This window comes from Syngnathus leptorhynchus, chromosome 3, assembly GCF_054491065.1.
Source record: "Syngnathus leptorhynchus isolate UIUO chromosome 3, UIUO_Slep, whole genome shotgun sequence".
NCBI classification, from domain to species: Eukaryota; Metazoa; Chordata; class Actinopteri; order Syngnathiformes; family Syngnathidae; genus Syngnathus; species Syngnathus leptorhynchus.
The window spans coordinates 8,719,159-8,746,037 of NC_141197.1; the positions used below are offsets into that span (position 1 = coordinate 8,719,159).

At 38.8% G+C, this 26,879-nt stretch overlaps 1 protein-coding gene across 1 annotated transcript in view; it reads left to right on the plus strand.

The window, feature by feature from the left end:
- hsd17b12b (hydroxysteroid (17-beta) dehydrogenase 12b) overlaps positions 1-26,489 on the plus strand; it is a 33,815-nt gene extending 7,326 nt beyond the window's left edge. The window contains exons 8-11 of the mRNA XM_085908137.1: positions 22,508-22,589; positions 24,028-24,093; positions 24,169-24,318; positions 24,917-26,489. Coding sequence (XP_085764263.1) covers positions 22,508-22,589; positions 24,028-24,093; positions 24,169-24,318; positions 24,917-25,024 — 406 coding nt within the window. The 3' untranslated portion in view covers positions 25,025-26,489. The remainder of the gene's footprint in view (positions 1-22,507; positions 22,590-24,027; positions 24,094-24,168; positions 24,319-24,916) is intronic.
- The last annotated feature ends 390 nt before the right edge of the window (positions 26,490-26,879 follow it).

Sequence of the window (26,879 nt, forward strand, 5' to 3'; positions counted from 1 at the left end):
AATTCCGTTTTTCACCTCAAAATTCTACGTTTCTCGAGAAATTCAACTCATTCCAAAATCATTCCACAGTATTCCCCAAAAAAAAAATTCAGCTTTTCGCCTTCACACGCAATTTCTCCAGAAATTGCAAATTCTAGTTATTATTAGTGTGAAGGTGAAGACCTTCACACTATTGTTATTCCTGTCCTTTATTATTATTAGTGTGAAGGTGAAGACCTTCACACTATTGTTATTCCTGTCCTTTATTATTATTATTATTATTATTTTACTTATTCTGCCTACTTTTTCGGCGTTTAACTACTTCCACATACTTCAACCTATTCACTCCGTTCCACTTTTCACTTATTCCAAATATTCATGACACGGCTGCTTACATTTCAAACATTCAAAAAATTTTCCGTTTTCACAAAATTCACAAATTTCCGGCAATTTTTCCCCATTCATTCTTAATGGCAGATTCAACATTTCACATTTACGTTGTTCCAGTTTGAAATTCACATAATTCAACCCATTCAAATCACATTGGGGACATTCCCAAACTTGGCAAATTCAAAATTTTCACATATTCACGTTTCAAAATTTCACAAAATTTCACAAAATTCCACAAAATTCCACAAAATTTCCTTTTTCACTTCTAATTTCAACATACTTCAACCGATTCAACTCGTTCCAACTTTCAACTGTTCATCTTTTCCCTACCTATTCCACACCTTCCCATTCAGCAAAAATTTCACATTTTTCACATTTGAAATTCAACCAAATTCTGCAAAATTCTCGTTTTTCACCTCTAGTTTCCACATTTTTCAACCGATTCAACCCATTCCACTTTTCAACTCTTCATAATCTTCCTACCTATTCCCCAAATTTACACTTACCATAAATTCCACATTTTCAAATTTGAAATTCAACCAAATTTTCCGAAATTTCCCTTTTCCACTCTAATTTCGACATTTTTCAACCGATTCGACTCGTTTCAACATCATTCTTCGGCATTCCCCGAGTATTTCTTCAACTTCTTCACCTTCACACGCAATTTCCTCAGGAATTGCAAATTCTAGTTATTATTATTATTATTATTATTATTATTATTATTTTACTTATTCTGCCTACTTTTTCGGCGTTCAACTACTTCCACATACTTCAACCTATTCACTCCGTTCCACTTTTCACTTATTTCAAATATTCATGACAATTGTGCTCAGATTTTATACATTCAAAAAATTTTCCGTTTTCACAAAATTCACAAATTTCCGGCAATTTTTCCCCATTCATTCTTAATGGCAGATTCAACATTTCACATTTACGTTGTTCCAGTTTGAAATTCACATCATTCAACCCATTCAAATCACATTGGGGACATTCCCAAACTTGGCAAATTCAAAATTTTCACATATTCACGTTTCAAAATTTCACAAAATTTCACAAAATTCCACAAAATTCCACAAAATTTCCTTTTTCACTTCTAATTTCAACATACTTCAACCGATTCAACTCGTTCCAACTTTCAACTGTTCATCTTTTCCCTACCTATTCCACACCTTCCCATTCAGCAAAAATTTCACATTTTTCAAATTTGAAATTCAACCAAATTCTGCAAAATTCTCGTTTTTCACCTCTAGTTTCCACATTTTTCAACCCATTCAACCCATTCCACTTTTCAACTCTTCATATTCTTCCTACCTATTCCCCAAATTCCCACTTAACAAAAATTCCACATTTTTCAAATTTGAAATTCAACCAAAATTTCCTTTTTCCACTCTAATTTCAACATTCTTCAACCGATTCAACCCATTCCAATTGTATTCACTATGTTCAACTTATGCATTTTCGCTAACTTTTTCAATTTTTGTCCGATTCAACCCGTTTCAACATTTATCTCCGAGAGTGACAACTAGACAGCCGTATATTTCGTTTCGTTCCAAATTTCAAAACTTTTTGGCGCAATTTTTTTTAAAAATTCCCATTCATTCTCAATGGGGATTTATAATTTGCTCTAACTTCTACATTTTTCAACCGATTCAACCCATTCCAACTTTCAACTCTTCATATTCTTCCTGCCTATTCCCCAAATTCAAACTTACCATAAATTCCACATTTTCAAATTTGAAATTCAACCAAATTTTCCAAAATTTCCCTTTTCCACTCTAATTTCGACATTTTTCAACCGATTCAACTCGTTTCAACTTTCAACTCTTCATATTCTTCCTCCCTATTCCCCAAATTCACACTTACCATAAATTCAACATTTTCAAATTTGAAATTCAACCGAATTTTCCGAATTTTCCTTTTTCCGCTCTAATTTCGCCATTTTTCAACCGATTCGACTCGTTTCAACATCATTCTTCGGCATTCCCCGAGTATTTATTCAACTTCTTCACCTTCACACGCAATTTCCTCAGGAATTGCAAATTCTAGTTATTATTATTATTCTATTTTATTCTCCGCGATTTCTGTCCTTCTTCTTCTTCCACACAATTCAACCCATTCACTCCATTCCACTTTTCACTCATTCCAACTATTCCCGAGATGAGCGCTTCCATTTTTGGTATTCCGAAAATTCTCCGATTCCGCAAAATTCCCAAATTCCCGACAAATTTTTCCCCATTCATTCTCAATGGCACATTCAACGTTTCACATTCACGTCATTCCAGTTTCACATTCACGTCATTCCAGTTTCAAATTCACGTCATTCAGCACATTCACATCACATTGGGAAAGATTCTCAACATTCCCCAAATTCCCACTTCCCAAAAATTCCGCCAAATTCCCCAAAATTCCCCAAAATTCCGTTTTTCACCTCTAAATTCCACGTTTTTCAACCGATTCAACCCATTCCAGTTTTCAACTCTTCATATTCTTCCACGCTATTCCCCAAATTCCCACTTCCCAAAAATTCCGCATTTTCAAATTTGAAATTCCACCAAATTCGACCAAATTCCACTAAATTCCCCAAAATTCCGTTATTCACCTCTTAATTCCACGTTTTTCAACCGATTCAACCCATTCCAGTTTTCAACTCTTCATATTCTTCCACGCTATTCCCCAAATTCCCACTTCCCAAAAATTCCGCATTTTCAAATTTGAAATTCCACCAAATTCCACCAAATTCCCCAAAATTCCGTTTTTCACCTCTAAATTCCACGTTTTTCAACCCATTCAACCCATTCCAGCTTTCAACTCTTCATATTCTTCCACGCTATTCCCCAAATTCCCACTTCCCAAAAATTCCGCATTTTCAAATTTGAAATTCCACCAAATTCCACCAAATTCCACCAAATTCCACCAAATTCCACTAAATTCCACCAAATTCACCCAAATTCCGTTTTTCACCTCTAAATTCCACGTTTTTCAACGGATTCAACCCATTCCAACTTTATTCACCTCATGCTTCCCATATTCACCCCCTTGACCCCCACTTCCACTATGTGGCGGCCATCTTGGATTGACCCTAGTGACCCCAATGAGCCCTGATTGGACCGGAAGTGACCCCAGGGACCCCGGAAGTGACCCCAAATAGACCGGAAGTGACCCCCAATGAACCGGAAGTGACCTCAGGCAAACCGGAAGTTACCTCAGGCAAACCGGAAGTGACCCTAAATAGACCGGAAGTGACCTCAGGAAAACCGGAAGTGACCCCAGGTAAACCGGAAGTGACCCAAATAAACCGGAAGTGACTCAAATAAACCGGAAGTGACCCAAATAAACCGGAAATGACCAAAATAAAACCGGAAGTGACCCAAATCACACCGGAAGTGACTATTGCAACAAAAAGTGCCCCAAATAGCTACATTTTCGCTAACTTTTTCAATTTTTGTCCGATTCAACTCGTTTCAACATTTAACTCCGAAAGTGACAATTAGAAAGCCATATATTTAGTTTCGTTCCAAATTTCAAAACTTTTTGGCGCAAATTTTTTTTTAAATTCCCATTCATTCTCAATGGAGATTTATTATTTACTCTAACTTCTACATTTTTTAACCGATTCAACCCATTCCAGCTTTCAACTCTTCATATTCTTCCACGTTTTTTTTTCCAAATTCCCACTTCAGAAAAATTCCACATTTTCAAATTTGAAATTCCACCAAATTCCACCAAATTCCACTAAATTCCACCAAATTCCCTAAAATTCCGTTTTTCACCTCTAAATTCTACGTTTCTCGAGAAATTCAACTCATTCCAAAATCATTCCACAGTATTCCCTAAAAAAAAAATTCAGCTTTTTCGCCTTCACACGCAATTTCTCCAGAAATTGCAAATTCTAGTTATTGTGTGAAGGCGAAGGCCTTCACACATATGTTATTCTACTCCATTCACTTTATTATTATTATTCTTCTTCTTCTTCTATTTTATTCTCCGCGATTTCTGTCCTTCTACTTCTTCCACACAATTCAACCCATTCACTCCATTCCACTTTTCACTCATTCCAACTATTCCCGAGATGAGCGCTTCCATTTTTGGTATTCCGAAAATTCTCCGATTCCGCAAAATTCCCAAATTCCCGACAAATTTTTCCCCATTCATTCTCAATGGCACATTCAACGTTTCACATTCACGTCATTCCAGTTTCAAATTCACGTCATTCAGCACATTCACATCACATTGGGAAAGATTCTCAACATTCCCCAAATTCCCACTTCCCAAAAATTCCGCAAAATTCCACCAAATTCCCCAAAATTCAGTTTTTCACCTCTAAATTCCACGTTTTTCAACCGATTCAACCCATTCCAGTTTTCAACTCTTCATATTCTTCCACGCTATTCCCCAAATTCCCACTTCCCAAAAATTCCGCATTTTCAAATTTGAAATTCCACCAAATTCCACTAAATTCCCCAAAATTCCGTTATTCACCTCTAAATTCCACGTTTTTCAACCGATTCAACCCATTCCAGTTTTCAACTCTTCATATTCTTCCACGCTATTCCCCAAATTCCCACTTCCCAAAAATTCCGCATTTTCAAATTTGAAATTCCACCAAATTCCACCAAATTCCACCAAATTCCACCAAATTCCCCAAAATTCCATTATTCACCTCTAAATTCCACGTTTTTCAACCGATTCAACCCATTCCAGTTTTCAACTCTTCATATTCTTCCACGCTATTCCCCAAATTCCCACTTCCCAAAAATTCCGCATTTTCAAATTTGAAATTCCACCAAATTCCCCAAAATTCCGTTTTTCACCTCTAGTTTCCACATTATTCAACCGATTCAACCCATTCCAGTTTTCAACTCTTCATATTCTTCCACGCTATTCCCCAAATTCCCACTTCCCAAAAATTCCGCATTTTCAAATTTGAAATTCCACCAAATTCCCCAAAATTCCGTTTTTCACCTCTAGTTTCCACATTATTCAACCGATTCAACCCATTCCAGTTTTCAACTCTTCATATTCTTCCACGCTATTCCCCAAATTCCCACTTCCCAAAAATTCCGCATTTTCAAATTTGAAATTCCACCAAATTCCACCAAATTCCCCAAAATTCCGTTTTTCACCTCTAAATTCCACGTTTTTCAACGGATTCAACCCATTCCAACTTTATTCACCTCATGCTTCCCATATTCACCCCCTTGACCCCCACTTCCACTATGTGGCGGCCATCTTGGATTGACCCTAAAGTGACCCCAATGAGCCCTGATTGGACCGGAAGTGACCCCAGGGACCCCGGAAGTGACCCCATATAGACCGGAAGTGACCTCAGGCAAACCGGAAGTGACCTCAGGCAAACCGGAAGTGACCCCAGGTAAACCGGAAGTGACCCCAGGTAAACCGGAAGTGACCCAAATAAACAGGAAGTGACCTCAGGTAAACCGGAAGTGACCCAAATAAACCGGAAATGACCAAAATAAAACCAGAAGTGACCCAAATCACACTGGAAGTGACGATTGCAACAAAAAGTGCCCCAAATAGCTACATTTTCGCTAACTTTTTCAATTTTTGTCCGATTCAACCCGTTTCAACATTTAACTCCGAAAGTGACAATTAGAAAGCCATATATTTAGTTTCGTTCCAAATTTCAAAACTTTTTGGCGCAATTTTTTTTTAAAATTCCCATTCATTCTCAATGGAGATTTATTATTTGCTCTAACTTTGACATTTTTTAACCGATTTAACCCATTCCAGCTTTCAACTCTTCATATTCTTCCACGTTTTTTTTCCAAATTCCCACTTCAGAAAAATTCCACATTTTCAAATTTGAAATTCCACCAAATTCCACTAAATTCCACCAAATTCCCTAAAATTCCGTTTTTCACCTCTAAATTCTACGTTTCTCGAGAAATTCAACTCATTCCAAAATCATTCCACAGTATTCCCTAAAAAAAAAATTCAGCTTTTTCGCCTTCACACGCAATTTCTCCAGAAATTGCAAATTCTAGTTATTATTATTATTATTGTGTGAAGGCGAAGGCCTTCACACATATGTTATTCTACTCCATTCACTTTATTATTATTGTGTGAAGGCGAAGGCCTTCACACATATGTTATTCTACTCCATTCACTTTATTATTATTATTATTATTATTATTATTATTCTATTTTATTCTCCGCGATTTCTGTCCTTCTACTTCTTCCACACAATTCAACCCATTCACTCCATTCCACTTTTCACTCATTCCAACTATTCCCGAGATGAGCGCTTCCATTTTTGGTATTCCGAAAATTCTCCGATTCCGCAAAATTCCCAAATTCCCGACAAATTTTTCCCCATTCATTCTCAATGGCACATTCAACGTTTCACATTCACGTCATTCCAGTTTCAAATTCACGTCATTCAGCACATTCACATCACATTGGGAAAGATTCTCAACATTCCCCAAATTCCCACTTCCCAAAAATTCCGCCAAATTCCCCAAAATTCCCCAAAATTCCGTTTTTCACCTCTAAATTCCACGTTTTTCAACCCATTCAACCCATTCCAGTTTTCAACTCTTCATATTCTTCCACGCTATTCCCCAAATTCCCACTTCCCAAAAATTCCGCATTTTCAAATTTGAAATTCCACCAAATTCGACCAAATTCCACTAAATTCCCCAAAATTCCGTTATTCACCTCTTAATTCCACGTTTTTCAACCGATTCAACCCATTCCAGTTTTCAACTCTTCATATTCTTCCACGCTATTCCCCAAATTCCCACTTCCCAAAAATTCCGCATTTTCAAATTTGAAATTCCACCAAATTCCACCAAATTCCCCAAAATTCCGTTTTTCACCTCTAAATTCCACGTTTTTCAACCCATTCAACCCATTCCAGCTTTCAACTCTTCATATTCTTCCACGCTATTCCCCAAATTCCCACTTCCCAAAAATTCCGCATTTTCAAATTTGAAATTCCACCAAATTCCAGCAAATTCCACCAAATTCCACCAAATTCCACTAAATTCCACCAAATTCACCCAAATTCCGTTTTTCACCTCTAAATTCCACGTTTTTCAACGGATTCAACCCATTCCAACTTTATTCACCTCATGCTTCCCATATTCACCCCCTTGACCCCCACTTCCACTATGTGGCGGCCATCTTGGATTGACCCTAGTGACCCCAATGAGCCCTGATTGGACCGGAAGTGACCCCAGGGACCCCGGAAGTGACCCCAAATAGACCGGAAGTGACCCCCAATGAACCGGAAGTGACCTCAGGCAAACCGGAAGTGACCTCAGGCAAACCGGAAGTGACCCTAAATAAACCGGAAGTGACCTCAGGCAAACCGGAAGTGACCCCAGGTAAACCGGAAGTGACCCAAATAAACAGGAAGTGACCTCAGGTAAACCGGAAGTGACCCAAATAAACCGGAAATGACCAAAATAAAACCAGAAGTGACCCAAAAAATATTCAGCTTCTTCGCCTTCACACGCAATTTCTCCAGAAATTGCAAATTCTAGTTATTATTATTATTATTCTATTTTATTCTCCGCGATTTCTGTCCTTCTTCTTCTTCCACACAATTCAACCCATTCACTCCATTCCACTTTTCACTCATTCCAACTATTCCCGAGATGAGCGCTTCCATTTTTGGTATTCCGAAAATTCTCCGATTCCGCAAAATTCCCAAATTCCCGACAAATTTTTCCCCATTCATTCTCAATGGCACATTCAACGTTTCACATTCACGTCATTCCAGTTTCACATTCACGTCATTCCAGTTTCAAATTCACGTCATTCAGCACATTCACATCACATTGGGAAAGATTCTCAACATTCCCCAAATTCCCACTTCCCAAAAATTCCGCCAAATTCCCCAAAATTCCCCAAAATTCCGTTTTTCACCTCTAAATTCCACGTTTTTCAACCGATTCAACCCATTCCAGTTTTCAACTCTTCATATTCTTCCACGCTATTCCCCAAATTCCCACTTCCCAAAAATTCCGCATTTTCAAATTTGAAATTCCACCAAATTCGACCAAATTCCACTAAATTCCCCAAAATTCCGTTATTCACCTCTTAATTCCACGTTTTTCAACCGATTCAACCCATTCCAGTTTTCAACTCTTCATATTCTTCCACGCTATTCCCCAAATTCCCACTTCCCAAAAATTCCGCATTTTCAAATTTGAAATTCCACCAAATTCCACCAAATTCCCCAAAATTCCGTTTTTCACCTCTAAATTCCACGTTTTTCAACCCATTCAACCCATTCCAGCTTTCAACTCTTCATATTCTTCCACGCTATTCCCCAAATTCCCACTTCCCAAAAATTCCGCATTTTCAAATTTGAAATTCCACCAAATTCCACCAAATTCCACCAAATTCCACCAAATTCCACTAAATTCCACCAAATTCACCCAAATTCCGTTTTTCACCTCTAAATTCCACGTTTTTCAACGGATTCAACCCATTCCAACTTTATTCACCTCATGCTTCCCATATTCACCCCCTTGACCCCCACTTCCACTATGTGGCGGCCATCTTGGATTGACCCTAGTGACCCCAATGAGCCCTGATTGGACCGGAAGTGACCCCAGGGACCCCGGAAGTGACCCCAAATAGACCGGAAGTGACCCCCAATGAACCGGAAGTGACCTCAGGCAAACCGGAAGTTACCTCAGGCAAACCGGAAGTGACCCTAAATAGACCGGAAGTGACCTCAGGAAAACCGGAAGTGACCCCAGGTAAACCGGAAGTGACCCAAATAAACCGGAAGTGACTCAAATAAACCGGAAGTGACCCAAATAAACCGGAAATGACCAAAATAAAACCGGAAGTGACCCAAATCACACCGGAAGTGACTATTGCAACAAAAAGTGCCCCAAATAGCTACATTTTCGCTAACTTTTTCAATTTTTGTCCGATTCAACTCGTTTCAACATTTAACTCCGAAAGTGACAATTAGAAAGCCATATATTTAGTTTCGTTCCAAATTTCAAAACTTTTTGGCGCAAATTTTTTTTTAAATTCCCATTCATTCTCAATGGAGATTTATTATTTACTCTAACTTCTACATTTTTTAACCGATTCAACCCATTCCAGCTTTCAACTCTTCATATTCTTCCACGTTTTTTTTTCCAAATTCCCACTTCAGAAAAATTCCACATTTTCAAATTTGAAATTCCACCAAATTCCACCAAATTCCACTAAATTCCACCAAATTCCCTAAAATTCCGTTTTTCACCTCTAAATTCTACGTTTCTCGAGAAATTCAACTCATTCCAAAATCATTCCACAGTATTCCCTAAAAAAAAAATTCAGCTTTTTCGCCTTCACACGCAATTTCTCCAGAAATTGCAAATTCTAGTTATTGTGTGAAGGCGAAGGCCTTCACACATATGTTATTCTACTCCATTCACTTTATTATTATTATTCTTCTTCTTCTTCTATTTTATTCTCCGCGATTTCTGTCCTTCTACTTCTTCCACACAATTCAACCCATTCACTCCATTCCACTTTTCACTCATTCCAACTATTCCCGAGATGAGCGCTTCCATTTTTGGTATTCCGAAAATTCTCCGATTCCGCAAAATTCCCAAATTCCCGACAAATTTTTCCCCATTCATTCTCAATGGCACATTCAACGTTTCACATTCACGTCATTCCAGTTTCAAATTCACGTCATTCAGCACATTCACATCACATTGGGAAAGATTCTCAACATTCCCCAAATTCCCACTTCCCAAAAATTCCGCAAAATTCCACCAAATTCCCCAAAATTCAGTTTTTCACCTCTAAATTCCACGTTTTTCAACCGATTCAACCCATTCCAGTTTTCAACTCTTCATATTCTTCCACGCTATTCCCCAAATTCCCACTTCCCAAAAATTCCGCATTTTCAAATTTGAAATTCCACCAAATTCCACTAAATTCCCCAAAATTCCGTTATTCACCTCTAAATTCCACGTTTTTCAACCGATTCAACCCATTCCAGTTTTCAACTCTTCATATTCTTCCACGCTATTCCCCAAATTCCCACTTCCCAAAAATTCCGCATTTTCAAATTTGAAATTCCACCAAATTCCACCAAATTCCACCAAATTCCACCAAATTCCCCAAAATTCCATTATTCACCTCTAAATTCCACGTTTTTCAACCGATTCAACCCATTCCAGTTTTCAACTCTTCATATTCTTCCACGCTATTCCCCAAATTCCCACTTCCCAAAAATTCCGCATTTTCAAATTTGAAATTCCACCAAATTCCCCAAAATTCCGTTTTTCACCTCTAGTTTCCACATTATTCAACCGATTCAACCCATTCCAGTTTTCAACTCTTCATATTCTTCCACGCTATTCCCCAAATTCCCACTTCCCAAAAATTCCGCATTTTCAAATTTGAAATTCCACCAAATTCCCCAAAATTCCGTTTTTCACCTCTAGTTTCCACATTATTCAACCGATTCAACCCATTCCAGTTTTCAACTCTTCATATTCTTCCACGCTATTCCCCAAATTCCCACTTCCCAAAAATTCCGCATTTTCAAATTTGAAATTCCACCAAATTCCACCAAATTCCCCAAAATTCCGTTTTTCACCTCTAAATTCCACGTTTTTCAACGGATTCAACCCATTCCAACTTTATTCACCTCATGCTTCCCATATTCACCCCCTTGACCCCCACTTCCACTATGTGGCGGCCATCTTGGATTGACCCTAAAGTGACCCCAATGAGCCCTGATTGGACCGGAAGTGACCCCAGGGACCCCGGAAGTGACCCCATATAGACCGGAAGTGACCTCAGGCAAACCGGAAGTGACCTCAGGCAAACCGGAAGTGACCCCAGGTAAACCGGAAGTGACCCCAGGTAAACCGGAAGTGACCCAAATAAACAGGAAGTGACCTCAGGTAAACCGGAAGTGACCCAAATAAACCGGAAATGACCAAAATAAAACCAGAAGTGACCCAAATCACACTGGAAGTGACGATTGCAACAAAAAGTGCCCCAAATAGCTACATTTTCGCTAACTTTTTCAATTTTTGTCCGATTCAACCCGTTTCAACATTTAACTCCGAAAGTGACAATTAGAAAGCCATATATTTAGTTTCGTTCCAAATTTCAAAACTTTTTGGCGCAATTTTTTTTTAAAATTCCCATTCATTCTCAATGGAGATTTATTATTTGCTCTAACTTTGACATTTTTTAACCGATTTAACCCATTCCAGCTTTCAACTCTTCATATTCTTCCACGTTTTTTTTCCAAATTCCCACTTCAGAAAAATTCCACATTTTCAAATTTGAAATTCCACCAAATTCCACTAAATTCCACCAAATTCCCTAAAATTCCGTTTTTCACCTCTAAATTCTACGTTTCTCGAGAAATTCAACTCATTCCAAAATCATTCCACAGTATTCCCTAAAAAAAAAATTCAGCTTTTTCGCCTTCACACGCAATTTCTCCAGAAATTGCAAATTCTAGTTATTATTATTATTATTGTGTGAAGGCGAAGGCCTTCACACATATGTTATTCTACTCCATTCACTTTATTATTATTATTATTATTATTATTCTATTTTATTCTCCGCGATTTCTGTCCTTCTTCTTCTTCCACACAATTCAACCCATTCACTCCATTCCACTTTTCACTCATTCCAACTATTCCCGAGATGAGCGCTTCCATTTTTGGTATTCCGAAAATTCTCCGATTCCGCAAAATTCCCAAATTCCCGACAAATTTTTCCCCATTCATTCTCAATGGCACATTCAACGTTTCACATTCACGTCATTCCAGTTTCACATTCACGTCATTCCAGTTTCAAATTCACGTCATTCAGCACATTCACATCACATTGGGAAAGATTCTCAACATTCCCCAAATTCCCACTTCCCAAAAATTCCGCCAAATTCCCCAAAATTCCCCAAAATTCCGTTTTTCACCTCTAAATTCCACGTTTTTCAACCGATTCAACCCATTCCAGTTTTCAACTCTTCATATTCTTCCACGCTATTCCCCAAATTCCCACTTCCCAAAAATTCCGCATTTTCAAATTTGAAATTCCACCAAATTCGACCAAATTCCACTAAATTCCCCAAAATTCCGTTATTCACCTCTTAATTCCACGTTTTTCAACCGATTCAACCCATTCCAGTTTTCAACTCTTCATATTCTTCCACGCTATTCCCCAAATTCCCACTTCCCAAAAATTCCGCATTTTCAAATTTGAAATTCCACCAAATTCCACCAAATTCCCCAAAATTCCGTTTTTCACCTCTAAATTCCACGTTTTTCAACCCATTCAACCCATTCCAGCTTTCAACTCTTCATATTCTTCCACGCTATTCCCCAAATTCCCACTTCCCAAAAATTCCGCATTTTCAAATTTGAAATTCCACCAAATTCCACCAAATTCCACCAAATTCCACCAAATTCCACTAAATTCCACCAAATTCACCCAAATTCCGTTTTTCACCTCTAAATTCCACGTTTTTCAACGGATTCAACCCATTCCAACTTTATTCACCTCATGCTTCCCATATTCACCCCCTTGACCCCCACTTCCACTATGTGGCGGCCATCTTGGATTGACCCTAGTGACCCCAATGAGCCCTGATTGGACCGGAAGTGACCCCAGGGACCCCGGAAGTGACCCCAAATAGACCGGAAGTGACCCCCAATGAACCGGAAGTGACCTCAGGCAAACCGGAAGTTACCTCAGGCAAACCGGAAGTGACCCTAAATAGACCGGAAGTGACCTCAGGAAAACCGGAAGTGACCCCAGGTAAACCGGAAGTGACCCAAATAAACCGGAAGTGACTCAAATAAACCGGAAGTGACCCAAATAAACCGGAAATGACCAAAATAAAACCGGAAGTGACCCAAATCACACCGGAAGTGACTATTGCAACAAAAAGTGCCCCAAATAGCTACATTTTCGCTAACTTTTTCAATTTTTGTCCGATTCAACTCGTTTCAACATTTAACTCCGAAAGTGACAATTAGAAAGCCATATATTTAGTTTCGTTCCAAATTTCAAAACTTTTTGGCGCAAATTTTTTTTTAAATTCCCATTCATTCTCAATGGAGATTTATTATTTACTCTAACTTCTACATTTTTTAACCGATTCAACCCATTCCAGCTTTCAACTCTTCATATTCTTCCACGTTTTTTTTTCCAAATTCCCACTTCAGAAAAATTCCACATTTTCAAATTTGAAATTCCACCAAATTCCACCAAATTCCACTAAATTCCACCAAATTCCCTAAAATTCCGTTTTTCACCTCTAAATTCTACGTTTCTCGAGAAATTCAACTCATTCCAAAATCATTCCACAGTATTCCCTAAAAAAAAAATTCAGCTTTTTCGCCTTCACACGCAATTTCTCCAGAAATTGCAAATTCTAGTTATTGTGTGAAGGCGAAGGCCTTCACACATATGTTATTCTACTCCATTCACTTTATTATTATTATTATTATTATTATTATTATTATTATTATTCTATTTTATTCTCCGCGATTTCTGTCCTTCTACTTCTTCCACACAATTCAACCCATTCACTCCATTCCACTTTTCACTCATTCCAACTATTCCCGAGATGAGCGCTTCCATTTTTGGTATTCCGTAAATTCTCAGATTCCGCAAAATTCCCAAATTCCCGACAATTTTTTCCCCATTCATTCTCAATGGCACATTCAACATTTCACATTCACGTCATTCCAGTTTGAAATTCACGTCATTCCAGTTTGAAATTCACGTCATTCATCACATTCACGTCACATTGGGAAAGATTCCCAACATTCCCCAAATTCCCACTTCCCAAAAATTCCGCCAAATTCCACCAAATTCCCCAAAATTCCGTTTTTCACCTCTAAATTCCACGTTTTTCAACCCATTCAACCCATTCCAGCTTTCAACTCTTCATATTCTTCCACGCTATTCCCCAAATTCCCACTTACCAAAAATTCCGCATTTTCAAATAATAAATTCCACCAAATTCCACCAAATTCACCCAAATTCCACCAAATTCCACCAACTTCCCCAAAATTCCGTTTTTCACCTCTAAATTCCACGTTTTTCAACCCATTCAACCCATTCCAGCTTTCAACTCTTCATATTCTTCCACGCTATTCCCCAAATTCCCACTTCCCAAAAATTCCGCATTTTCAAATTTGAAATTCCACCAAATTCCACCAAATTCCACTAAATTCCCCAAAATTCCGTTATTCACCTTTAAATTCCACGTTTTTCAACCGATTCAACCCATTCCAGTTTTCAACTCTTCATATTCTTCCACGCTATTCCCCAAATTCCCACTTCCCAAAAATTCCGCATTTTCAAATTTGAAATTCCACCAAATTCCACCAAATTCCCCAAAATTCCGTTTTTCACCTCTAAATTCCACGTTTTTCAACGGATTCAACCCATTCCAACTTTATTCACCTTATGCTTCCCATATTCACCCCATTGACCCCCACTTCCACTATGTGGCGGCCATCTTGGATTGACCCTAAAGTGACCCCAATGAGCCCTGATTGGACCGGAAGTGACCCCAGGGACCCCGTAAGTGACCCCAAATAGACCGGAAGTGACCCCCAATGAACCGGAAGTGACCTCAGGCAAACCGGAAGTGACCTCAGGCAAACCGGAAGTGACCCTAAATAGACCGGAAGTGACCTCAGGAAAACCGGAAGTGACCCCAGGTAAACCGGAAGTGACCCAAATAAACCGGAAGTGACTCAAATAAACCGGAAGTGACCCAAATAAACCGGAAATGACCAAAATAAAACCGGAAGTGACCCAAATCACACCGGAAGTGACTATTGCAACAAAAAGTGCCCCAAATAGCTACATTTTCGCTAACTTTTTCAATTTTTGTCCGATTCAACTCGTTTCAACATTTAACTCCGAAAGTGACAATTAGAAAGCCATATATTTAGTTTCGTTCCAAATTTCAAAACTTTTTGGCGCAAATTTTTTTTAAAATTCCCATTCATTCTCAATGGAGATTTATTATTTACTCTAACTTCTACATTTTTTAACCGATTCAACCCATTCCAGCTTTCAACTCTTCATATTCTTCCACGCTATTCCCCAAATTCCCACTTCCCAAAAATTCCGCATTTTCAAATTTGAAATTCCACCAAATTCCACCAAATTCACCCAAATTCCGTTTTTCACCTCTAAATTCCACGTTTTTCAACGGATTCAACCCATTCCAACTTTATTCACCTTATGCTTCCCATATTCACCCCCTTGACCCCCACTTCCACTATGTGGCGGCCATCTTGGATTGACCCTAAAGTGACCCCAATGAGCCCTGATTGGACCGGAAGTGACCCCAGGGACCCCGGAAGTGACCCCAAATAGACCGGAAGTGACCCCCAATGAACCGGAAGTGACCTCAGGCAAACCGGAAGTGACCTCAGGCAAACCGGAAGTGACCCTAAATAAACCGGAAGTGACCTCAGGCAAACCGGAAGTGACCCCAGGTAAACCGGAAGTGACCCAAATAAACAGGAAGTGACCTCAGGTAAACCGGAAGTGACCCAAATAAACCGGAAATGACCAAAATAAAACCAGAAGTGACCCAAAAAATATTCAGCTTCTTCGCCTTCACACGCAATTTCTCCAGAAATTGCAAATTCTAGTTATTGTGTGAAGGCGATGGCCTTCACACATATGTTATTCTACTCCATTCACTTTATTATTATTATTATTATTATTATTATTATTATTATTATTCTATTTTATTCTCCGCGATTTCTGTCCTTCTACTTCTTCCACACAATTCAACCCATTCACTCCATTCCACTTTTCACTCATTCCAACTATTCCCGAGATGAGCGCTTCCATTTTTGGTATTCCGTAAATTCTCAGATTCCGCAAAATTCCCAAATTCCCGACAATTTTTTCCCCATTCATTCTCAATGGCACATTCAACATTTCACATTCACGTCATTCCAGTTTGAAATTCACGTCATTCCAGTTTGAAATTCACGTCATTCATCACATTCACGTCACATTGGGAAAGATTCCCAACATTCCCCAGATTCCCACTTCCCAAAAATTCCGCCAAATTCCACCAAATTCCCCAAAATTCCGTTTTTCACCTCTAAATTCCACGTTTTTCAACCCATTCAACCCATTCCAGCTTTCAACTCTTCATATTCTTCCACGCTATTCCCCAAATTCCCACTTACCAAAAATTCCGCATTTTCAAATAATAAATTCCACCAAATTCCACCAAATTCCACCAAATTCACCCAAATTCCACCAAATTCCACCAACTTCCCCAAAATTCCGTTTTTCACCTCTAAATTCCACGTTTTTCAACCCATTCAACCCATTCCAGCTTTCAACTCTTCATATTCTTCCACGCTATTCCCCAAATTCCCACTTCCCAAAAATTCCGCATTTTCAAATTTGAAATTCCACCAAATTCCACCAAATTCACCCAAATTCCGTTTTTCACCTCTAAATTCCACGTTTTTCAACGGATTCAACCCATTCCAACTTTATTCACCTTATGCTTCCCATATTCACCCCCTTGACCCCCACTTCCACTATGTGGCGGCCATCTTGGATTGACCCTAAAGTGACCCCAATGAGCCCTGATTGGACCGGAAGTGACCCCAGGGACCCCGGAAGTGACCCCAAATAGACCGGAAGTGACCCCCAATGAACCGGAAGTGACCTCAGGCAAACCGGAAGTGACCTCAGGCAAACCGGAAGTGACCCTAAATAAACCGGAAGTGACCTCAGGCAAACCGGAAGTGACCTCAGGCAAACCGGAAGTGACCCTAAATAAACCGGAAGTGACCTCAGGCAAACCGGAAGTGACCCCAGGTAAACCGGAAGTGACCCAAATAAACAGGAAGTGACCTCAGGTAAACCGGAAGTGACCCAAATAAACCGGAAATGACCAAAATAAAACCAGAAGTGACCCAAAAAATATTCAGCTTCTTCGCCTTCACACGCAATTTCTCCAGAAATTGCAAATTCTAGTTATTGTGTGAAGGCGATGGCCTTCACACATATGTTATTCTACTCCATTCACTTTATTATTATTATTATTGTGTGAAGGCGAAGGCCTTCACACATATGTTATTCTACTCCATTCACTTTATTATTATTGTGTGAAGGCGAAGGCCTTCACACATATGTTATTCTACTCCATTCACTTTATTATTATTATTATTATTATTATTATTCTATTTTATTCTCCGCGATTTCTGTCCTTCTTCTTCTTCCACACAATTCAACCCATTCACTCCATTCCACTTTTCACTCATTCCAACTATTCCCGAGATGAGCGCTTCCATTTTTGGTATTCCGAAAATTCTCCGATTCCGCAAAATTCCCAAATTCCCGACAAATTTTTCCCCATTCATTCTCAATGGCACATTCAACGTTTCACATTCACGTCATTCCAGTTTCACATTCACGTCATTCCAGTTTCAAATTCACGTCATTCAGCACATTCACATCCCATTGGGAAAGATTCTCAACATTCCCCAAATTCCCACTTCCCAAAAATTCCGCCAAATTCCCCAAAATTCCCCAAAATTCCGTTTTTCACCTCTAAATTCCACGTTTTTCAACCGATTCAACCCATTCCAGTTTTCAACTCTTCATATTCTTCCACGCTATTCCCCAAATTCCCACTTTCCAAAAATTCCGCATTTTCAAATTTGAAATTCCACCAAATTCCACCAAATTCCCCAAAATTCCGTTTTTCACCTCTAGTTTCCACATTATTCAACCGATTCAACCCATTCCAGCTTTCAACTCTTCATATTCTTCCACGCTATTCCCCAAATTCCCACTTCCCAAAAATTCCGCGTTTTCAAATTTGAAATTCCACCAAATTCCACCAAATTCCACCAAATTCCCCAAAATTCCGTTTTTCACCTCAAAATTCTACGTTTCTCGAGAAATTCAACTCATTCCAAAATCATTCCACAGTATTCCCCAAAAAAAAAATTCAGCTTTTCGCCTTCACACGCAATTTCTCCAGAAATTGCAAATTCTAGTTATTATTATTATTATTATTATTATTATTATTATTCTATTTTATTCTCCGCGATTTCTGTCCTTCTACTTCTTCCACACAATTCAACCCATTCACTCCATTCCACTTTTCACTCATTCCAACTATTCCCGAGATGAGCGCTTCCATTTTTGGTATTCCGAAAATTCTCCGATTCCGCAAAATTCCCAAATTCCCGACAAATTTTTCCCCATTCATTCTCAATGGCACATTCAACGTTTCACATTCACGTCATTCCAGTTTCAAATTCACGTCATTCAGCACATTCACATCACATTGGGAAAGATTCTCAACATTCCCCAAATTCCCACTTCCCCAAAATTCCGCCAAATTCCCAAAAAATTCCCCAAAATTCCGTTTTTCACCTCTAAATTCCACGTTTTTCAACCCATTCAACCCATTCCAGTTTTCAACTCTTCATATTCTTCCACGCAATTCCCCAAATTCCCACTTCCCAAAAATTCTGCATTTTCAAATTTGAAATTCCACCAAATTCCACCAAATTCCCCAAAATTCCGTTTTTCACCTCTAGTTTCCACATTATTCAACCGATTCAACCCATTCCAGCTTTCAACTCTTCATATTCTTCCACGCTATTCCCCAAATTCCCACTTCCCAAAAATTCCGCGTTTTCAAATTTGAAATTCCACCAAATTCCACCAAATTCCACCAAATTCCCCAAAATTCCGTTTTTCACCTCAAAATTCTACGTTTCTCGAGAAATTCAACTCATTCCAAAATCATTCCACAGTATTCCCCAAAAAAAAAATTCAGCTTTTCGCCTTCACACGCAATTTCTCCAGAAATTGCAAATTCTAGTTATTATTATTATTCTATTTTATTCTCCGCGATTTCTGTCCTTCTACTTCTTCCACACAATTCAACCCATTCACTCCATTCCACTTTTCACTCATTCCAACTATTCCCGAGATGAGCGCTTCCATTTTTGGTATTCCGAAAATTCTCCGATTCCGCAAAATTCCCAAATTCCCGACAAATTTTTCCCCATTCATTCTCAATGGCACATTCAACGTTTCACATTCACGTCATTCCAGTTTCAAATTCACGTCATTCCAGTTTCAAATTCACGTCATTCAGCACATTCACATCACATTGGGAAAGATTCTCAACATTCCCCAAATTCCCACTTCCCAAAAATTCCGCAAAATTCCACCAAATTCCCCAAAATTCAGTTTTTCACCTCTAAATTCCACGTTTTTCAACCGATTCAACCCATTCCAGTTTTCAACTCTTCATATTCTTCCACGCTATTCCCCAAATTCCCACTTCCCAAAAATTCCGCATTTTCAAATTTGAAATTCCACCAAATTCCACTAAATTCCCCAAAATTCCGTTATTCACCTCTAAATTCCACGTTTTTCAACCGATTCAACCCATTCCAGTTTTCAACTCTTCATATTCTTCCACGCTATTCCCCAAATTCCCACTTCCCAAAAATTCCGCATTTTCAAATTTGAAATTCCACCAAATTCCACCAAATTCCACTAAATTCCCCAAAATTCCGTTATTCACCTTTAAATTCCACGTTTTTCAACCGATTCAACCCATTCCAGTTTTCAACTCTTCATATTCTTCCACGCTATTCCCCAAATTCCCACTTCCCAAAAATTCCGCATTTTCAAATTTGAAATTCCACCAAATTCCACTAAATTCCCCAAAATTCCGTTATTCACCTCTAAATTCCACGTTTTTCAACCGATTCAACCCATTCCAGTTTTCAACTCTTCATATTCTTCCACGCTATTCCCCAAATTCCCACTTCCCAAAAATTCCGCATTTTCAAATTTGAAATTCCACCAAATTCCACTAAATTCCCCAAAATTCCGTTATTCACCTCTAAATTCCACGTTTTTCAACCGATTCAACCCATTCCAGTTTTCAACTCTTCATATTCTTCCACGCTATTCCCCAAATTCCCACTTCCCAAAAATTCCGCATTTTCAAATTTGAAATTCCACCAAATTCCACCAAATTCCACTAAATTCCCCAAAATTCCGTTATTCACCTCTAAATTCCACGTTTTTCAACCGATTCAACCCATTCCAGTTTTCAACTCTTCATATTCTTCCACGCTATTCCCCAAATTCCCACTTCCCAAAAATTCCGCATTTTCAAATTTGAAATTCCACCAAATTCCACCAAATTCCCCAAAATTCCGTTTTTCACCTCTAAATTCCACGTTTTTCAACGGATTCAACCCATTCCAACTTTATTCACCTTATGCTTCCCATATTCACCCCATTGACCCCCACTTCCACTATGTGGCGGCCATCTTGGATTGACCCTAAAGTGACCCCAATGAGCCCTGATTGGACCGGAAGTGACCCCAGGGACCCCGTAAGTGACCCCAAATAGACCGGAAGTGACCCCCAATGAACCGGAAGTGACCTCAGGCAAACCGGAAGTGACCTCAGGCAAACCGGAAGTGACCCTAAATAGACCGGAAGTGACCTCAGGAAAACCGGAAGTGACCCCAGGTAAACCGGAAGTGACCCAAATAAACCGGAAGTGACTCAAATAAACCGGAAGTGACCCAAATAAACCGGAAATGACCAAAATAAAACCGGAAGTGACCCAAATCACACCGGAAGTGACTATTGCAACAAAAAGTGCCCCAAATAGCTACATTTTCGCTAACTTTTTCAATTTTTGTCCGATTCAACTCGTTTCAACATTTAACTCCGAAAGTGACAATTAGAAAGCCATATATTTAGTTTCGTTCCAAATTTCAAAACTTTTTGGCGCAAATTTTTTTTTAAATTCCCATTCATTCTCAATGGAGATTTATTATTTACTCTAACTTCTACATTTTTTAACCGATTCAACCCATTCCAGCTTTCAACTCTTCATATTCTTCCACGCTATTCCCCAAATTCCCACTTCCCAAAAATTCCGCGTTTTCAAATTTGAAATTCCACCAAATTCCACCAAATTCCACCAAATTCCCCAAAATTCCGTTTTTCACCTCAAAATTCTACGTTTCTCGAGAAATTCAACTCATTCCAAAATCATTCCACAGTATTCCCCAAAAAAAAAATTCAGCTTTTCGCCTTCACACGCAATTTCTCCAGAAATTGCAAATTCTAGTTCATGATATAGTTGTCCCTCGTTCCCGTCCGTCCTTGTCATTGGATGGGGGGTCCTTCACCGGTCTGTCAATGGTCAGTCCGAAAAAAATGCAGAACAACGAAACAAAGTCATAATCCAAACCCAATCAATTCCAAGGTTTCATTATACACAATCATAAAGCTTTAAACCTCATTAGCTGGCTAATATACTATTCACAGGACCCACTTCTGGTTTATTTGAAAGCTTTTACAAGACACTGCTGTGACAGCCAGCTTTCTTAACCAGCTGGGAGGGAGTATCATCTGAGTGGATTGAATGGTTTACAACTGCTTAAGTGGCAGCCGAGATAGCATTTAGCTGCCAACACAACCACTGTCGGTTCCCAGATTGACTGGCCGTGTCTTTGACGGAGGAAAGTGCTCCTCCTCTTGTCAACTTGAAGCTAAGTCAAGTCACTCCCCCGCATACAAACACCACACGAGTCACGCAGCGCGTCGTGATATGTCAAATTTGGTCTGCATTGGCGGATTACACATGCAAGACAAGCCGGCCGTGTTTCTGTCAGTCGGTAATTGACCCGGTTAGGGCTGATTACAGAGACAGATGAAAACCCACTTCCTGGCTTAGTCCGTCTTTATTTTTCTTTTTAAACTTCTCATCAGTGGTTATGCCAGTAAGTCACAATATTTGTCAAAATAAAAATAGAACAACTAATGAAGATAAATCAATACCACAGAGATAGGGGAGATTCTTATTCAGTTTTAATGTGTGGAAATATGCAATGCAGCAAAGGTGTGGATGCAGCAAAATGAAAATGCATTCGGCTTGAATTGCACATGATAGCTAGAAAATAATAGTGTTTAAAATAAAGTGTTCAATACGCATAGATCAGTGGGCATGAGGCTTCGATGTTGTTTTCTTAAGAGTTTGTTGCATGTATCAATTATTTTGTATATATTTTTTTTATGGTTCAAAGTTTAATAACATGAACTGATTGTATGATTTCAGGAAGAAGGGCGCTATCCTCAACATCTCTTCTGCCAGTGGCATGTATCCAGTTCCTCTGCTGACAGTCTACTCTGCATCCAAGGTGAAGCAGTAATTGCAAAACTTTAATGCAAAACGAAGTGGCTTAAATTCTCAATATAACAATGTTTTATTACAACTCCAACAAACCAAGAACAAAAGAGTCAAAACGAGGCAGTGTGCAGTCATACTAATGCCTCCATGACTATTGGTGAGAGTACAGTAAGAGGGGCTTGTGAGGGGTTTTATCAGCATTGGGAGGATCATACGTACTGTGTGGTAGTACAAGAGTACTTCCAAGGTCAACGGGAGAAAATGACACAAAAGGTATTCGAAGCAATTATTGCTCAATTATCACCCAAAGCCAGTTGGGAAAGGTTCCAGGCTCCCTGGATTTGAACTAATGATGGGATTGTACGTTGAGCATAAGACATTTTGACATCCAGTTTTCACACCATTTCTTTTTGACAGAACAGCAACAGTCAAGAATCAACCTTGTATTTATAATGTCTTGCTGCTAGACTTTTAACAGGATATGTCCTGTTCCTGTTTTTCTCAACTCCAAGACGAACGCGCACTTATCCAGAGGATGAAAAAAAGATTTAGTCTTTGATGTAGACTAAGATCAGAACAGGATGAAACGTACGTGCTCGGACGTTATGTGGGTGTGATATTAACCACATATTAAAGGCAGGAGGATAAGAGGGATAGAAAAGGAATGACTAGATGAATTAAACTGTCAGTTTGGTCACATTCAAAATATCAATTACACAACCTGGTTCAAAGCATATTTTGCATTTTATTTTCTTGTTGCTACCCCGCTGGTAATAAAACCAAATTTAAAAGAAAAACAAAACAAAACACCGGTCACAGAAATAATTTGAAACTGACAAAAGTAATACAAAATAAAAATGCAATACAGCTCGACATTATTGCACCACATGACTCTCGGGCCACTTTGCTGTTGCTTGACCGACTGGGCCACCAGTAGAAATTTCCTGAATAAATCAATGCATTCATGCTTTTATTTTCTAACAATAAAAGGTTTTGTGTTGTCCCCTTAAATCCGGCATCTTTTCTCATGTACTACATTTTGACTGATGAAATGACATGCTGTACTATTTCATCCATAGGTAAATGTACATATATGATTATGAATTTTGTTAAGTATTGTTCTAAATCAGGGACTGTCACAGCCATCAACCAAAAAGGCTTAATGTCGGACCCTGTGTAATGAAAATTAACCAATGCAAATCAAACCTAGCCTTTCAACTGTTGTTCATCAGAATTTTAGAACCAACCCATAAAGTAGGCCTGGACTAAAATTGTGCTCCCCCTAGTAAAGATTGAAAATAATTGCACCAGAGGGGACATGGTCAATCAAAGTGTCTAATTAGCACCACATAATCTGTCAGTCGGCCTATGTAAAATTTCATCAATTATCAACAGAAACAGCAATATTGTGTAATAATTTACAATCAGTTTATATTTGTGTTTTATAGGCATTTGTGGACTTTTTTTCACGAGGGTTGCAAGCGGAGTACAAAAGCAAAGGGATCATCATCCAGGTTTGTTTCGTTTATTGTTGTTTTTTCACGTTTACTATAAATATTCATAAATGATAATACATTTCCTTTCTGCAGAGTGTTCTGCCATTTTTCGTGGCAACCAAGCTGAGTAAAATCCGAAGGGCCACGCTAGACAAGCCGAGTCCGGAGCGCTATGTCGCCGCTGAGCTCAACACTGTGGGCCTCCAGACGCAAACCAATGGTTACCTGCCTCATGCCATCATGGTACAGCCAATTTGAAAATAAAAAAAAAAACAACAACCTGGAGTTGTCACTCTGATTATCATACGTCCTCCCAAAAATGTCATTCACTTTAAGGCATCAAATCAGTATGTGATTGAGAAGATTAGATCCAAACGTAATTTTCCTCTCGTTTGACTTTAAGTACAATATTTGCACTGTATACAGATCATGTCATTTTAAATCTTCGAAATTATTTGGATCGCTAATCATTTATTATAGTGGATTGTTGCCTCATTGGTCTCAGATTTGTCGGTTTCACTTGATCAGGGTTACAGAATAATTAATTCTGCAAAGAAAAGGTTCAAGCAGTAATTGAATCCAGTCAAATGTAAAGCGAGAGCATCTTAATTGTTCAGGTAAAAACCTAAATCTGCACAAGCAAGCAGCATTTTGTCTTGTTTTACCCCCAATTGATTACCAAAGTGGAAAAACAAATGGACTGTCTTAGTTTGCCCACAGCTTCGTTCACAAAGGTACCCTTGTAGTAGCAGTTGTTCCTCCTGTAGGTTGAGAATCATTAATGAATGTTAATTTGTTATTTGTAAATGCCACCAACTGACTGTGTAATTTCTCTCTGCAGGGCTGGGTGACTACAGCTCTGCTCCCTGCCAGTATTCTCAGCAGACACGTGATGGGAGTGACTTTGTCCCAGCGTGCTCGTTACCTCAAGAAGCAGAAGCAGGGCTAGCTCAGCGGTGGCCGGGAGCGGACCAGCTGTGCTCGTGCCTCTTCTGACTCCCATCATCATCATCATCACCATGGACCAAGAAGAGGAAAAGCTGACAGTTGCTGGGGAGACAATCTTCCCTTGCCCTCAGAAAGTGCACGTCATAGATAATGCAAGGCAGCCCTATCACTGAGCATTATTAGTTTTCAGCTTTAATCAACCAATTGAAAATAGTTTTAAATTGACATATTGGCTTACACAGCTACATATTTAACACTCCTAATAATAATAATTGTAACTCACAGATGGATAAAAAAACATTTTAGACTGAAATGTCTTCATGTTGACATTCTCAGCATTCCTAACAAAGCATTTAAAAATGAAAAAATAATCTGGAGAGTTTGTCTGCCACTTATTTACTTTTGTGATAATGACGTCCTCCTGGTTTGTGATGTGGACCTCCACATAGGCTTCTTATCACTGACTCAAACTTGCTGTGCTTATTTTTGCTTACGGACTCTCTAGGATTGCTTCCTGCCCTGAAATGTGATGTTTGATTTAGGTTTGTATTTGTCTGACAAAACCAATGAGAACAAGTGAGGTCTAATACAAATAAATGATTGATTAAAAAAATATATATTTTCTCAAGTGCAGACATTGATGCAATATGGTGCAATGAGGTGCTACACCACAGTAAGTAGCCCAATATGCACTTTTATGTAAAAATGTTTGATTGGCTGAATCAAAACTTTTTTGTGAGGACAGACACACTTTACTTACATGATACACAAACTATTTGTTGTCTGATTAAAATAAGCTGCATCCAAAGACACATGCTGTATGTTGTCTCTCCCTGCATTGACGACATGGCAACAGTCATGTTCTAAATAATTGAACTTTAAGTATTATTTGCAATCAATGTGGAAATTTCTTACACAGTTGGGGGGGGAATTTCAAAACTGCCAGACTGAAAGTTGTAACCTTTTGGGCCTGTTAAAAAAAAAAAAAGCATATGTCTTATGCACTTGAGTGAGCTTTAAAGTCAATATTCAAATATTTGGGTGAAATGGTCAAGTGGATTCATGTTTTTAATTTCTTTATACATTAAAACGCTCAACAACCTGTAAAGGTTTTGGGTAAATTTGTGCAGAAATGTATAACAGTCTGCCCCTAAAAAGAGGCTAGTGGTTTGTGTGTGCGTGTTTTGTTATTTGTTACAGAAAATTGCCAGATTTTCTTTGTGGCCCTGCTTTGTTGCTGTGGGAATAGAGCAGTTGGAAAAGGCATCGCTGGATTTTGCTCCAGCTGGCAGGACAAATATGAGACCATATGATGGGTTTTGTTGCTTGACAAATAACAAGCGTGAATGTTATTTTCTCTGTGGAGAAAGTAGTTGAAAGAACCTGCTTGAAAATGCAGTGCGACCTTTAAAATGTCACGCAGATCCAGGAATTGAGATAATACAGGAGGACTCAAAGCATCCACAAAAGGTGTTTACTCTGTCACTGTAAGATGAAGTGCTAAGTATACATTTTTAGATGGGTCTAACACTCTTGTCTGAGTCAGTGAGTGAAAATCACACCATTGATACATTTTCCCCTTACTCATGCTGCAAATAACCATCATCTCCTGTCTATAGAGTAGCATTTGCCTCTTTTTTTATTGGTCCCCCCTAAGCAACAAATGTGTCGTGTGCTCATTTATTTTGAATATTAGATCATCATCTCACTCATGCAATTTTGCAGTGATTCACCAACAACACTGGTCATCATGTTTTTACCCTTTTTTTTTGGTAAATGTGAGATTTTTAAGTATCTTTTTCTAGATGCTTTTTTTTGGGGATGGGGGGGCTGATCCCAAATCTGGCCTTGTTTTT